Genomic DNA, 16,334 nt, shown 5'->3' on the forward strand with positions numbered 1-16,334 from the left:
TGGTACTTAAACATCCAAGCTTCAGGGAACCTTAACACTTACATCAAAGGTTGAAAATGCCCAGTTGGAAATTGGAGATTATGTATATTCTGTATCTGAAAGAAAAGATCCTTTTTCTTTCAGGAAAGAAAGTGCTTTGATATACATGATGAAAATGATCACTGTAGTCAAACAAATTAATAATCTATCTCCTATAGTTACCTTTTTTGTGTTTGTTTGGCAGGAGTACCTGAGATCTACTTTCTTAGCAAATTTCAGCATATAATACAGTATTATTAACTGTAACCATTGCTAACATTAGATTTCTAAAACTTATTCTACATAAATAAAATTTTATACACTTTGACCATTGGCTTCTGATTTCCCCCACTTTCCTATCCCTGGTAACCACCATTTTATTTTATCCTATGAATTTGACTTCGTCAGATTCCATCTATAGGTTAGATCATGCAGTATTTTTCAGAAAGAAAAGATCTGTCTTTTAAGGATTCTTAACAAAACATTTAATCATTTACACTTTTATTTCTTGAGATCCCACTATATATTGATAACTAGGTTTTAAGTTGTATGTTGTCACCTAAATGTGAATATATTCTTAGTACTGTTAAACTTGGCTACAGAAGTTCAAGCCTCATGTCATCAGAAGAATAGAATATTATGAACTCTTCAGTGAATTTAGTAATTATGTCAGAAATTAGTATCAGAATATGGCATTGTGAATTTCTTGGCCACTGTTAACTTTGTAATTAGTGCAATAAGCCCATGTGAGCTATATAAGGGGAATTTTTCTCTGTTTTATGTACTGTCCTATCCCTAATGGCTAAAAAAAGTACCTGGTACATAAATTCTCAGTGAATATTAAGTGAATCATAGCTTATAATGTACATTTGTACCAGGAGAATAGTACCAAAATCAGGATATACTGACTTGTCAAAATTCAAGTTCTTTTAGTGTGATTATCTATTAAATGAAATTTCTAAATTCAAAAAGCAGTTAACTTGAAATTGGAAGAACCCCAAAGCATTTTGTACACGAATGTACTGTTTTTTATAAATCTGTAGACCAAAGGAAAGTGCTTCTTACTTTGATAATACTAAGTATATGTAATCTTAATTATGTTTTAAATTATGAATTTATTTTTAATAGAAACATAATGTTTTTTGGTGATTTATAAAGAAACACATGCTCATCCTAAGTCCCCTGCAATATAGTTTGCCCTCCCTTTGAAATATAACCATTGTAAACATTTGGGAGTGTATTCTTCTAGTAGTACATACACACAAAAATGAAATCATGCTATATGTGCACCCCCTTTTTTTTTTAATGTAATAAAGATACTATTCCATGACAGTTCAGATCGATCTGATTCTAACATCCACATCAAATTTCTTTATGTGGATATAACATATTTAACAAATCTCATTTTAACAGACTCTTGGGTTGTTAATGTTTTATTATTAAATATAAACAAATATGTATTTTTATAGAATAGACCAACATGAGATGGATTTAGATTAACATATTTTTGAAATGCTACAGTATTACTCTATTTTACTAATTGCTTTAAATTTGTGTTCATACTTTAGGTCAAAACTTTTGATATAGCAATTGCCAACCTTAAAGAAAAAAAGGTGGGGGGGCTTCCCTGGTACTTACTTCAGACAATAATCTGCCTGCAATGCGGGAGATCTGGGTTCAATCCCTGTGTTGGGAAGATCCCTTGGAAGGGGACATGGCAACCCACTCCAGTATTCTTGCCTGGAGAATCCCCATGATCGGAGGAGCCTGGCAACAGTCCATGGGGTCACAGAGAATCGCACACAACTGAGCGACTAAGCACAACCTGAAACAAAAAACAGGATTTTTTTCTCATTTATTGGAACACCATTTATTACTTTACATAAGTTTTGGTGTAATTATTTTCATTTTCAGTTGATGAAATGTTTAAGTATAATGTATTACAATGAACTAATACACTTAATTATTGTTTCGCAATACCAGATTCCTAGCTTTTTCACTGATGCTGAGAGAAGATCTGTGATGGCTGCAGCCCAAGTTGCAGGTTTAAATTGTTTAAGGTTAATGAATGAAACTACTGCAGGTGAGCAGTTTGCAATTTGAAAATCACTGTCATTAAAATATTATTATAGTTTTTTTCTAATTAGTACAAAGTGTTTATTTTTTTAATAACTCTGTTATGTCCTGATATGTTATAAGCTTATCATTTTGGAGTAGAGCATTTTGGCAGAGATTAAACATGTCTTACATTGACTCTTGAGTCATTAACATTATAGGGTAGAAAAAACATTAACCAAATTATCAAAAACTATTTTACTTTGAAGCTAACTAAAATGTAGTATCAACATTACTTATTTATTGTTTTCCAAGCAATTGCTTTCCTGGAGTTAATCTCATTCTTTGTTCTTGCATAGTTGCACTAGCATATGGAATTTATAAACAAGATCTTCCTCCATTAGATGAGAAACCAAGAAATGTAATATTTATTGATATGGGACATTCTGCCTACCAGGTCTCGGTTTGTGCTTTTAACAAAGGAAAACTTAAAGTAAGTAAATAAATGATTTGCTATATTTAATTTTAGTGGTTAAGAGCATATAAGGCTAAATCGAGAACCCTAACGCATGGATTTAAACCCTGGTTCTGCCACTTAAAAACTGTAAGAAAAAAAAAAAAACCTGTGAACTTTGAGCAAGTTATGTAACCTCTCCAACTCTCAGGCTTCTCACCTGAGGATATTATCAGTAAGTATCTCATAGAATTTTTGAGGATGAAATGAATTAAAGTTTATAAGATACTTGGAACACCATATTGCAGTTATTGTGTGTTAGCTATTTTTTATTAGTGTTGAGGTGTTTGTCACCTATCAGGGAGCATAAATTACATATTTATAAACGTACATAGGAAACATTTTCTAAAATGATTCCCATTGTCTTTAGAAACCTTTCTATCCAGGAATCCTAATCAAAATTTTCTACAGTGGGTGTTGTTTACCTCTCCGCGCTTATCTTCTTATAGCCTTTGTTTGGTTTTATATTCATTTCTACATTAATTATCTTACCCAGACTTACACACACTTTCTGTCCCTATTATACACATGTATAGAATTTGCTCAGAAGATTAAATGCTTTGGGTTACCCAGAACCTTTTAGAGCCTTTTGTGTTGAAGTTTATATTACTATATCAACATCCTTGTAATCAGAAAGTTAAAGGGAAATTACTCATAGTGAATATAGGAATCTGTCCATTGATTCTCCATGTTAATCTGTGGGATGACATCCCAATCAGTCTATGCTCACATCCTACTGATGTTTACCACTATTCCACCACCCACCTTTATGAAAAAGGCTGAATCACACCATGTGGAGCTCTACTTTCTGGCAGTAGTTATTATAACTAGTTATTTTTACCCTCTGCCACAGGGAGATAGACTAGATGTCTTGGCTCTATGGTTTTCAAGAGCTATATCATTGAAGTGTGTGACTTTTCTGCTCCTTTTCTATTAGACTGCTTAGCTGAGGCCAGTTGTTCAATAAGCTTATTAAATTCTTGTCTCTCCTTTTCATTTTTTTTTAATTTTATTTTTTGGTTCCTTACATGCTCTTTTGTTCCTGCTATATGTTTATAAAAATAGTCTGGCTTTTTAGGGGAATGGGGGCAGCAATTCTTGATTTGTAAATTTGTAAAATATTAAAAAAAATTTTTTTAAAGCACTTTTTATTTTATATTGGAGTATAGCCAATTAACAATGTTGTGATAGTTTGGGGTGAACACTGAAGGGACTCAGCCATACATAAATATTTATCATTTCTCCCTCAAACTCCTCTCCCACCCAGGCTATCACATAACACTGAGCAGAGTTCCATGTTTGATCAATTAAAATATTTTATATTTAATCTTTGGATTGGCTCCTCTTGGCTGTTTTGTCTTTGGTTACATACTTAGGACTCTTTCTTTGCTCTCTTAAACTTGGTTTTTGGCCAATCTGTTCAATGCTGTTGTAAAACCAAAGGATATGGGATAATGAATTTTTAGTCATTGCAACTTAACTATCTCAGAATTAAAGTTACTTTCTCACATAGATATATAGATCTATAAAGTAGATAATTCAGAATGGATAAATATGTTGGCTAAATATGATAATTAATATAAGTGATTCCAAATTTGGCATGCCTATGATTTTTGACAAGTTCTTTGAATTTTAAAAGGCTTTCTCAAGGCAGTTTAGTTTTTGAAAGCATGTAATATTTCTGAAAATTCAGTTCTGGTTTTTCAATTAAACAGGTCTTGTCTACTACCTTTGATCCATATTTGGGTGGCAGGAACTTTGATGAGGTTTTAGTAGACTACTTCTGTGAAGAGTTCAAGACAAAATATAAGATAAATGTCAAAGAAAACTCTCGGGCCTTGTTGCGTTTATATCAGGAATGTGAAAAACTAAAGAAGCTAATGAGTGCAAATGCATCAGATCTTCCACTGAACATTGAGTGTTTCATGAATGACCTTGATGTTTCTAGTAAAATGAACAGGTACTATGTATGTTTTCAATTGAAAAGTGTTTCCTCATTTTATGTTTGGATCATGTCTAATTTTTTTCATTCTGTTATTTCAGAAGAGATGCTCAATTTTTATACCCCCAAATAATGACTTTTATTTCATTTCCCACAGGGCTCAATTTGAACAATTATGTGCTTCCCTCTTAGCCAGAGTTGAACCACCATTAAAAGCAGTAATGGAACAAGCTAGTAAGTGAAAGTTACTGAACTAACCATGGAAAGTGTACCATGGTGTTACTTTAATGGGGTAGAAAATTGTAAAAGCAATAAAAAATTCATGTGTTTTTTTTTTTTGAAGATTAGTATTTCTTATTTTAGATAAGGAGTTTATAACTCATTCTTTATTCATAAGACAAGGGCCACTAGACATCAGAGTTTATGAGAACTCGTCCTGGCCCATACTGTTTACATCATAAAACTAATGCTAATTATATTTTAAGGTATTTTTATAAGTAAGTTTTTAAAGATTGATCAGAAGTAGAAGTGAGAACATGACTGTTTTTTGTTAAGGTTTTTCGTGATCAATTAAAAACTAGTTCCTATGGGGATTTGTGAGGTAGAAGTTAGAAAGAATGAAGGACTCTGAACAGTTTCTTTGAAGTCCATGAGGTGCTTGTCTGTTTTGTGGTCACTTCATCATCTAGACCAAGTACAGTGCCTGATGTGTGGACAATTAATATCTATTAAATTTTGCTTTTTTCCAAATTTATTTTTATTTTCTTTTTGTTCTACCTTGTTCTGAGTAAATTAAAAAATTCATTTCTTTAAAAAAGTACTTTCCAGAGTCTACTGTTCACATTTTTTATAAAGACTGTCTTAATTTTTGAAACATTTTGTTTTCCAGACTTACAACGTGAAGACATAAGTAGTATAGAAATTGTAGGGGGAGCAACACGAATTCCTGCTGTGAAAGAGCAAATCACTAAATTCTTTCTTAAAGACATAAGTACCACATTAAATGCTGATGAAGCTGTTGCAAGAGGATGTGCATTACAGGTGTGATTATTAGTCTTTTTTTAAATTTTAGAATGTATATTTTGCCAGAAATATGGTGATAGGCCTCAACTTTTTAATTTATTATCTGGTCCAACCACTCAACAATAAGCTAAAATTAAATTGAAATTATTCCTGATAAATAAAAGTTATGTCTATCCCATTTGTTTTTAAACTATCATAGGACTGTATGTCAGTAATTACACTGAAAGACACTTAAATTTTATGAATTCTTATGATTATTCCTATTTAAAATTATTTTTTTGAGATTAAAAAATATTTTACATCCGTTTTTGTAAAGTTACAGAAAGAATGCTCTAACACTTTAAAATTTTACCTAGTTATTACCAAAAACCCAGAAATTTTTTAAATGGAACAGTTTTATTATAGCAACTTTGTTGAGCAATCATGGTAGCATGGGGTATGTTTGGTGTTTTTTGGTTTAAATACGGTGTCCTTCTTATTTTCAGTGTGCGATTCTCTCACCTGCATTTAAAGTGCGCGAATTTTCCATAACAGACATTGTTCCCTATTCAATCACATTAAGATGGAAGACCTCTTTTGAAGATGGAACTGGGTAAGTTACTTTTAAAGCCTTGGTTAGAGCTTATCATAAATAAGAAATTGAACCTCTTTTCTAAATTAGAGGAATTTATACTCCTTAAACTTGCCAAACACTTTAAAATAGTATTAAGAAACAAGGAGAATATAAAAACACAATAGATCTGTAAACCAAGAATGGCATCTTTTTAGTTAATATTTTATTATAAAAGTAAAACATTCTCAGTTTCAAATATAAATCATAGTATAGAAATATAAAAAGTATTCTTGCTTGTAAAATTTCGTGGATAGTAGCTGCTGCTGCTAAGTCGCTCCAGTTGTGTCCGACTCTGTGCGGCCCCATAGACGGCAGCCCATCAGACTCCCCCGTCCCTGGGATTCTCCAGGCAAGAACACTGGAGTGGGTTGCCATTTCCTTCTCCAATGCAGGAAAGTGAAAAGTGAAAGTAAAGTCGCTCAATCGTGCCCAACTCGTGGCGACCCCATGGACTGCAGCCCACCAGGTTCTTCTGTCCATGGGATTTTCCAGGCAAGAGTACTGGAATGGGGTGCCATTGCCTTCTCCGGATGATGGTATACATAATAATAAAGAGTGAGTTTCTGGGTCACTATAAACAGTAGTTATAAGTCATTTCTGTTATACTGTTTAAAAAATAAGAATTGCTTTTGTAGCTTTTAAAGCTTTCTGTACTAGGGAAGAGAAAATACTATAAAGGGCATTTAGTTACATCAACTGAAAAACTTGGAATTTGGTTTATAGATTAAAGTATTAAAGTTTATAAAGTTGATAGCTGTACTATGGTTATATTAGAGAATGTCCCTTAAGTTAGGAAGAATACTTTTAAAAATTTTTAGGTGAAGAGCCATCATGTATGTAATACCCACAGCTTGTTCAGAAAAAAAATGTATACATACAGCAGTGTGTGTGTGTACTCAAAATGATGAAATAAATGGGTTAAAACAGTAACAAATTTAGGTAAAAGATACACAGGTGTTCCTTATCCTTGTTTTATTTTTGCACCTTTCTATGAGTTTGAAATTATTTCCAGTTAAAAGTACTTTTAAGGGAGCTAGAATAAAAAGGGTTACATAAGATAAGTATTTTGGAAACTGTCGACAGAATTTGGTTCTCAGATGTGAACAACAACAAAATTCCCTATAAATTGGCCTTAAAATATACCTCCTCTAAGGTAATTTTTCCCATTTTAGTAGGAGAGAATTATCTGTTACTATGACAGGCATTCTAAAACTTTGAGACATAAACCTGTCAAAATTCATTGTATGTTTATTTGTAGCAAAACCAATAATTCTTTTTCTTAACATTTGTGCAGAGGTCTTTAAAATTGCTGCTTACGAATTAAAAACGAGATGGATTCTGTCGTTAGGTTCGTAGGAAGCTCTTTGTTTAACTGTTTTCTTTCCCACTCCATTTTAGGGAATGCGAAGTATTCTGTAAGAACCATCCTGCCCCATTCTCAAAAGTCATTACTTTCCACAAGAAAGAACCATTTGAGCTAGAAGCATTTTATACTAATTTACATGAAGTGCCTTATCCAGATCCAAGAATTGGTAAGAAAACTCCCAATTTTTTTTTTTTTCATAAAATTTATCCTCTTACAGTATTTGAATCAAGGAAACAAATTAACATTTCAGCTAACCCAGCGCCGGATTTTTAAACAAAGATAGTCATACTTTTTTCTAAACATGCACTTTTTGGTGCTTAGAGTTTCATTTCTGGATAACAGCAGGTTTGAATATTTTTAATTCATTTTAACATCTGTATTTAAAATGCTCTGTAATTGGCTTGAGAGGTTGGATGAGGGTTATTTTTTAATGAAAAAACTAATCAATAAACTTGAATATGTAGTCAGTGCTGTCCGACTGACTACATATTGTGACTTTAAACTCGTGTTCGACATACTGGCAACAACTAGAATGAGTATTACTGGTTTGACCCATGGGCAACAGATAGAATGAGTATTACTGGATTAATACGAAAGTGGAACTGGGAGACTAATATCCATTTCAGCTGAGTTATCTTTTTAGAAGACACCAAAAAAGTATGATTTGTATCATTTAAAAGAATATAAAATTTTAAAATTTTCTATATGTGCTACTTTTCTTGATAGATTAAAATGAGGACAGTATTAATATTTCAAGTACATTATTTAAAACTGTAGAAGTAACTATTGAAAATGGTATTCATTTTCTAGGGCTTCTGTAATAAAGCACCACAAACTAGATATTTCAACAATAGAAATGTACTGTCTCACAGTTCTGGAGACTGGAACATTCAAAATTAAGGTGTTGGTGGGATTGATTCCTTCTGAGGGCTGTGAGGAAAGGATCCATTCCAGGCGTTTGTCTTTGGTTCATAGATGGCCATCATCATGCTTATGTGTCCTTCTCCTCTTATGTGTATCCATCTCCAAATAAGGACACCAAGTCATTGAATTAGACCCCACCCAATAACTTCACTTTAACTTGATTACTTTGTAAAGACACTGTCTCCAAATAAGGTCAGTTCGTGAGGTTACTGGAGAGTAGGCCTTCAACATATGCATTGGGGCAAGCGGGGTGGTCACAATTCAACCTATAAAAACCAGAATTTTATATACAACTTTTCTGCCTAGTTTTCTCTCTTTACCATGGACAACATTATATATTTGAGATTTTTTTCTAAAAAGTAAAATATCAGATTTCTTTTTTTCTTACTGGGATTGCCCCAGAACAGGTATCAAACCCATGTCGTCTACATTGGCAGGTAGATTCTTTACCACTGAGCCACCAAAGAAGCCCTAAAACGCCAGATTTCTTAAAGTGAAAAAAGTAATGTAAACTTAGTAGGTAGTAGTGACTGTATAGCTTAGCAATTTTGCTATAGGCAAGTTCCAGGAAAAGAAAATTTAAATTGCTTTGTGAATTACCAAAATGATAATGATTTGCACAATTTATAACAAACAGGTAATATGTATTTGGTTTTAAAGTTCGGAAATTGAATTTTGCTATTTTGGTTTTAGTGTGGCAATATTGTAAAACTTAAAAGTGATATTGCCTTCAGTCAGATTGTCCTTGATTAAGATCTTTAACTCTCCTTTTTCCTGTCACTGATGACTTGGGGGCAGGTGGTTTAACCTTTTGAGTCTTTTATTTAAAATTTATATTTAGTTGAAGGACAATTGCTTTACAACCTTTTGAGTTTTTATTTATACCAGGTTTATTATATAAAAAAAAAGGTGATTGGGGGAAATGCATGCCCCACAATAATCAGAATATGATGATAAAAATTTTTTTTTTTTGGCCAACATGTGAAAATGATAGTAAAATTATTGAATGAATGAATTGAATGAGTTAATCTGAGGCCTGTGTTCTGATCAAAGTTCTTTTTTCCTTAAGGGAACTTTACTATTCAGAATGTTTTCCCACAGTCTGATGGTGATAGTTCCAAAGTTAAGGTTAAAGTTCGTATTAATATCCATGGAATCTTCAGTGTGGCTAGCGCATCTGTAATTGAGAAGCAAAATGTAGAAGGGGATCACAGTGATGTTCCTATGGAGACAGAAACTTCTTTTAAGAATGAAAGCAAAGATGATGTGGTATGTAGAAATTCTATTTTTAAAAGGCTCCTCTAATAATATATACAGTGTCTTAATTATAACTGTTTGTGTGTGTGTGTTCAGTCACTCAGTTCTGTCTGAAGAGAAAAATGTGCTGTACATTCAGTAACATTGCAATAGATTCTTAATAGTTTCTTTATGAAAGAGTTAATGTGACTCTAATGTTGCATTGGCTTAGTGTCAGTGAAAGAGTCTTAAGACAAAGTGTAATATATTCCATTACATAAAGTTTTCTTCTTTTTATGTATAGTATTTGTAAGTTATTTTAAAGACTTTGGTTGGATTTTTTTCAAACCATAATTTGAAATCTGCCCCATAATCTGCCCTAGATTTTTCATATATTTGTGCATGTTAAGAGTAGATTTTAACATTTTAAATTTCAAGATGGTTTCTCCCATTTTTAAAAGTTGTGTTTTTGTCTGTTTTTACTAAAAATTACTGTAAAATCTTTTCTTTCAGAATGATCAGAATTCTGCCGCTACTTCATTTAAGAACCATGGCATTTTCTTTCATTTTTCTTCACATGTATTATTTTCCTGTTACATCCTCCCTTCCTTGAATTAAGGAGAAGGAAATACTGTCCTAATATGTTAGTAAAGATAGTCAAGTTTCATAAATAAATGTAAGAATAATAAATTGAAAAGTTAATTTTCTTAATTATGATTTACAACAACTATGGTAGATGTGTAAATTTAATCCATTAAGATTTAGTTTTACTAAAATTGAAAGCATTCTGTATGCTTTTTGGAATAAGTTCTTTTACAGCTGTTTGACTTCACCTCTTTTTCTAAAAAGTCTGTGTAATGTTTTAGACCTTGAGTTTTCTCTGTGTGATGTTAGTGAATCCTGGGCACTAAAAACAAGAAGATTGTGGCACCCATTATCTACCTCTTGCATGTTTTATATGCTGCTTCTGTTTGAATGTGGGCTTGAAATCCAGTTAGCCAGCCCTTTAGGATGACTTCTGAATGTGTACTTAAAAAACTCACCTGTGTATAAAATGCATGAATTTATAGCATCTGCTTTGGGCACTCAGAGATTGACTTGCTTACAAGAGTGTTTTTGGCTTACTAGAGAATATTTCCAGGTACTTGGTGTTCCATAGAAAGTATTTCTTCCAGTTGAGTGAGATGTTCCTGAGCATATCTTCCGTAATTTATATAATCAAGGGACAAAAAAAAGGTAACTGACATTATGGGTCATATAGTTAGCATTGTTGGAGAGCACATTCACATTTATCATCTCCTTTTAAGTCTCTACCTTAGCCAATATAACCCATGTTGAATAAATTGTAGTTTATTTCCTTATTCTTGTTTTCTGCTGTGTAGATAACATCCTGTGTACTGTCTTGCTTAGTGTTTCTCTCTAGGACTTTTTTCTTTAATTCTGTATCAAGAAGTTTAAAAGCTTAAGGTTTAAATACTATTATTAAGCAGTCTCTCCCTTCCCCCCCCCCAAAAAAAATGTGAGTAAATTTGAAGTAGACCCTGGAAGCCAATTATTTAAGCTTTAGAGGAGAACATGAGAGGACAGTAAGGTCGTTTTTGCTGCTCCCTGGTTGCTGACATTGCTGGCAGGTGAAACCTAGGTATGGATCAGTGAGCAGCACTGGGTTGGTTGGTGGTTTTTTTTCTTTGCACGCAAGTTAGTTTATGAGAAATTATTTTATGGGCCTCATTGTTTTCATTAAAAATTAAGATATCTTCAATTTTCCTGAGAAACCATAGCATAGATTGCCAGCTTTTCTTCAGAACAGTAAAAAGATGTCTCAGAAAATGAACACTTTTCTTCTAGGTATTTATTACTTTCTGGACATATTAGGAAGGTATCACAACTTAGGCTTCATTACACAGTGAAGGATCAAAGAGACTATCATACCATAATTTAACTGTTCCTCAACTGTTGACCACTTAGGTTATCTTTTTATCTACTTTTTAATTCAAAATGTCTGATTACTTATATGTACCAGGTACTGTTCTAGGCACTGAAGATACAGTGGTCAGCAGGATAAAGAAGGTCTGTCACTTACATTCTAATGGAAAAGGACAGGCAAGAAGTAACAGGATATCATATAAAGGAAATTAATAGTAGGAGATGCATAGTCTAAATTAAGTAATGAGGACAGCCACCTGTGAGGAGGGAAGAGGAAAGCTAGCGTGAAAGATGAAAAGGCAGAGTAAGGAGCCAGGTGCAGGTAGGCGTCCAGACAAAGGGAAAAATAAGTATAAAGGCCCTGAGGGGAGGATAGCTTTTAATAAAAGATATAGAAAAGGGGAGAGTGACAAGAAAAAGAGGTTGAGAAGGTAGATCACAGGACAGATTAGATAATACTAGATTTTATTTTTAAGTGCTTTTTATTTATTTGGCAAATAGCTAGAAGTACCTAAATTTTGTGTTTAGATATAGCAGTGATTAGAAAAACAGTCTCAACCCTCATGAAGCTTAAAATCAGGAAGCCAATTCTAGAGGCGCTTTCATTAACTTTCCCACTAGGCATAATATTCCTATGAACCTTCTTATAAGTATTTTAAAAGATTACCAAATTACTCTCAGATCAACTACTAAGATGTACAAGTTCCCCCTTATTAATATACCTGAAATTGGGATGGATTGTACAAATGATATTTTACATTCACTGTTGTGTGTGGCAGTAATCATGAAAAGTTCTCATCATCTTTACATGTATGAACTTGATTATTACTCCTCATGGCATGAGTTGGCAGTTGCACCCCCTTGACATTAAATTGTATAAGGACCATTCACGAAAGGAATATTAGTCTTGGTTGTTGTCTGAATATAATCTACTGATTCCTTCTGGTAAAATACAGAAAAAAAAAATCATAAAATTTGTAGCGTAGGTATCAGTGGCTTATAAGAAAACTTAGAGATGATACTGGAGCAATTTTTAAACAAATGACTGGGCCACTAATGCTCTTGATAGCACAGAGGACAAATATGTATAGAACAATTCAGACATCATTAACTGAATTATGTGATTTAGATGAGTTGGGTTATGCATGTGAAAAAGTTTTAGAAATACCTTAACGTATTGATTGATTTATATATATTTTTAGAGATAGGAATATATATAAGTACTAAATTTAAAATGCCAAGTGATGAAGTATTTTGGCCTTAACTAGCAACATTGTTTTCTTAGTATTACATGAAATAGTTAATAATGTATCTGTTGTCTATCTACATTACCCTAACATGGCACTATAACACTTTTTTCACCTCTTCTTCATCATAAGGTTGGGAAAATTACATAGTTGGCAGGTGATAGGGCAGGGAGCAGTGGGGATGGAATTTCAGTTCTTTACTTAACAAAGAACACTGCTATAAGTTGTGTTCTAACATGTTTTTCTCTTTGGCACAAATAAGCATTAGGCAAGATAACTTTATGGACATTATATGTAATAATGCTTAACTCCATGTATATCTGAACACCTAAATTATCCTGATTCCTGAGTGCCAAACTTTCTTCCTTTTAGGAGGATAGTGGTGGGTAAGATTAAGGAAGACCAGAAAAACCTAATACTTGTGATTTTTTTTGCCAAGTTGGGAGTCCATTTTGGCAGTCTTATGGGTTGGAAATTTGTCTTTTAGATTTAAAAAAAAAAAAAACCTTAAAAGTTTACATTTGATAATTCAGAGACATCTACTTTGACAGTTTTTATGTATTTGGGTATTTTCCTAGATTTTAAAAATACAATTGAATTTATGTGTAATACATAAATTTTATATCTTTTTCAGTTTATTTTCCCACATTAAGTTCTTTATGAACATTTTTTGTGTCAGGTTTAACATTCTTTTTTTTGGTCAATCTTGGTTTGTGAATTTGACTTAAGAACAATTTTCCATTTATTTGTAGTTATCTGGTCACAGGTGAAAAACAAGATTTATTTTCATAGTATCAAATAGCTCTTTTCATTTTACTTACTGTCAACCTGAGTATTTATATTAATAGTTACTCCCATTTCAGAAACAGTGAGCTTCTACTTTACCATCTTCACACATGTGAAAACAGGCTTGAACTCTAAGATGCTGTTCATTACCAAAAACAGAAAAAAGAAAGAAAAAGCAACTAGAGATATTGTCAGTTACTCATTTTCTTTGCAGGACAAAATGCAGGTTGACCAAGAAGAAGGAGGTCATCAAAAATGTCATGCTGAACACACTCCAGAGGAAGAAATTGACCATACAGGAACCAAAACAAAGGTTTGTTCTACTATTACTGTGCTTAATAGCTCAGTCGTGTCCGACTCTGCAACACCATGGATAGTAGCTTGCCGCTCCTCTGTCCATGGGATTTTCTTTTTTTATTTATTTTATTTTATTTTTTTTCAGTGGGTTTTGTCATACATTGATATGAATCAGCCATAGAGTTACACGTATTCCCCATCCTGGTCCCCCATCCCACCTCCCTCTCCACCCGATTCCTCTGGGTCTTCCCAGAGCACCAGGCCTGAGCACTTAACTCATGCTTCCCACCTGGGCTGGTGGTCTGTTTCACCACAGATGATATACATGCTGTTCTTTCGAAACATCCCACCCTCACCTTCTCCCACAGAGTTCAAAAGTCTGTTCTGTACTTCTGCGTCTCTTCTTCTGCCCTGCATATAGGGCCATCGTTACCATCTTTCTAAATTCCGTATATATGTGTTAGTATGCTGTAATGATCTTTATCTTTCTGGCTTACTTCACTCTGTATAATGGGCTCCAGTTTCATCCATCTCATTAGAACTGATTCAAATGAATTCTTTTTAATGGCTGAGTAATATTCCATGGTGTATATGTACCACAGCTTCCTTATCCATTCATCTGCTGATGGGCATCTAGGTTGCTTCCATGTCCTGGCTATTACAAACAGTGCTGCGATGAACATTGGGGTGCACGTGTCTCTTTCAGATCTGGTTTCCTCAGTGTGTATGCCCAGAAGTGGGATTGCTGGGTCATATGGTAGTTCTATTTCCAGTTTTTTAAGAAATCTCCATTCTGTTTTCCATAGTGGCTGTACTAGTTTGCATTCCCACCAACAGTGTAAGAGGGTTCCCGTTTCTCCACACCCTCTCCAGCATTTATTGCTTGTAGACTTTTGGATAGCAGCCATCCTGACTGGCGTGTAATGGTACCTCATTGTGGTTTTGATTTGCATTTCTCTGATAATGAGTGATGTTGAGCATCTTTTCATGTGTTTGTTAGCCATCTGTATGTCTTCTTTGGAGAAATGTCTGTTTAGTTCTTTGGCCCATTTTTTGATTGGGTCATTTATTTTTCTGGAATTGAGCTTCAGGAGTTGCTTGTATATTTTTGAGATTAATCCTTTGTCTGTTTCCTCATTTGCTATTATTTTCTCCCAGTCTGAGGGCTGTCTTTTCACCTTACTTATAGTTTCCTTTGTTGTGCAAAAGCTTTTAATTTTCATTAGGTCCCGTTTGTTTATTTTTGCTTTTATTTCCAATATTCTGGGAGGCGGGTCATAGAAGATCTTGCTGTGATTTATGTCGGAGAGTGTTTTGCCTATGTTCTCCTCTAGAAGTTTTATAGTTTCTGGTCTTACATGTAGATCTTTAATCCATTTTGAGTTTATTTTTGTGTGTGGTGTTAGAAAGTGTTCTAGTTTCATTCTTTTACAAGTGGTTGACCAGTTTTCCCAGCACCACTTGTTAAAGAGATTGTCTTTTTTCCATTGTATATCCTTGCCTCCTTTGTCAAAGATAAGGTGTCCATAGGTTCGTGGATTTATCTCTGGGCTTTCTATTCTGTTCCATTGATCTATATTTCTGTCTTTGTGCCAGTACCATACTGTCTTGATGACTGTGGCTTTGTAGTAGAGTCTGAAGTCAGGCAGGTTGATTCCTCCAGTTCCATTCTTCTTTCTCAAGATTACTTTGGCTATTTGAGGTTTTTTGTATTTCCATACAAATTGTGAAATTATTTGTTGTAGTTCTGTGAAAAATACCGTTGGAAACTTGATAGGGATTGCATTGAATCTATAGATTGCTTAGGGTAGAATAGCCATTTTGACAATATTGATTCTTCCAATCCATGAACACGGTATGTTTCTCCATCTGTTTGTGTCCTCTTTGATTTCTTTCATCAATGTTTTATAGTTTTCTGTGTATAGGTCTTTTGTTTCTTTAGGTAGATATACTCCTGAATATTTTATTCTTTTTGTTGCAATGGTGAATGGTATTGTTTCCTTAATTTCTCTTTCTGTTTTTTCATTGTTAGTATATAGGAATGCAAGGGATTTCTGTGTGTTAATTTTATATCCTGCAACTTTACTATATTCATTGATTAGCTCTAGTAATTTTCTGGAAGAGTCTTTAGGGTTTTCTATGTAGAGGATCATGTCATCTGCAAACAGCGAGAGTATCACTTCTTCTTTTCCTATCTGAGATTTTCTAGCCAAGAATACGGGAGTGGGTTTCCATTTCCTTCTCCAGGGGATCTTTCTGACCCAGGGGTTGAACCCGGGTCTCCTGCATTGCAAGCAGATTCTTTACCATCAGCCACTAGGGAAACCAGTATACTATTACTGTGGCTGTGTCTTTTTGTGTCTTTTCATTAACTTTTTTTTCTCATT

General features: G+C 33.6%; 1 protein-coding gene across 1 annotated transcript in view; it reads left to right on the plus strand.

Annotated features, from left to right (window-relative positions):
• HSPA4L (heat shock protein family A (Hsp70) member 4 like) overlaps positions 1 to 16,334 on the plus strand; it is a 52,559-nt gene that overhangs the window by 17,512 nt on the left and 18,713 nt on the right. Inside the window, exons 5-13 of the mRNA XM_065904869.1 lie at positions 2,002 to 2,101; positions 2,433 to 2,566; positions 4,303 to 4,547; positions 4,687 to 4,763; positions 5,419 to 5,570; positions 6,038 to 6,144; positions 7,564 to 7,697; positions 9,525 to 9,724; positions 13,865 to 13,963. Of these exons, the coding sequence (XP_065760941.1) occupies positions 2,002 to 2,101; positions 2,433 to 2,566; positions 4,303 to 4,547; positions 4,687 to 4,763; positions 5,419 to 5,570; positions 6,038 to 6,144; positions 7,564 to 7,697; positions 9,525 to 9,724; positions 13,865 to 13,963 (1,248 nt within the window). The remainder of the gene's footprint in view (positions 1 to 2,001; positions 2,102 to 2,432; positions 2,567 to 4,302; positions 4,548 to 4,686; positions 4,764 to 5,418; positions 5,571 to 6,037; positions 6,145 to 7,563; positions 7,698 to 9,524; positions 9,725 to 13,864; positions 13,964 to 16,334) is intronic.

This window comes from Muntiacus reevesi, chromosome 13, assembly GCF_963930625.1.
Source record: "Muntiacus reevesi chromosome 13, mMunRee1.1, whole genome shotgun sequence".
Taxonomy (NCBI): domain Eukaryota; kingdom Metazoa; phylum Chordata; class Mammalia; order Artiodactyla; family Cervidae; genus Muntiacus; species Muntiacus reevesi.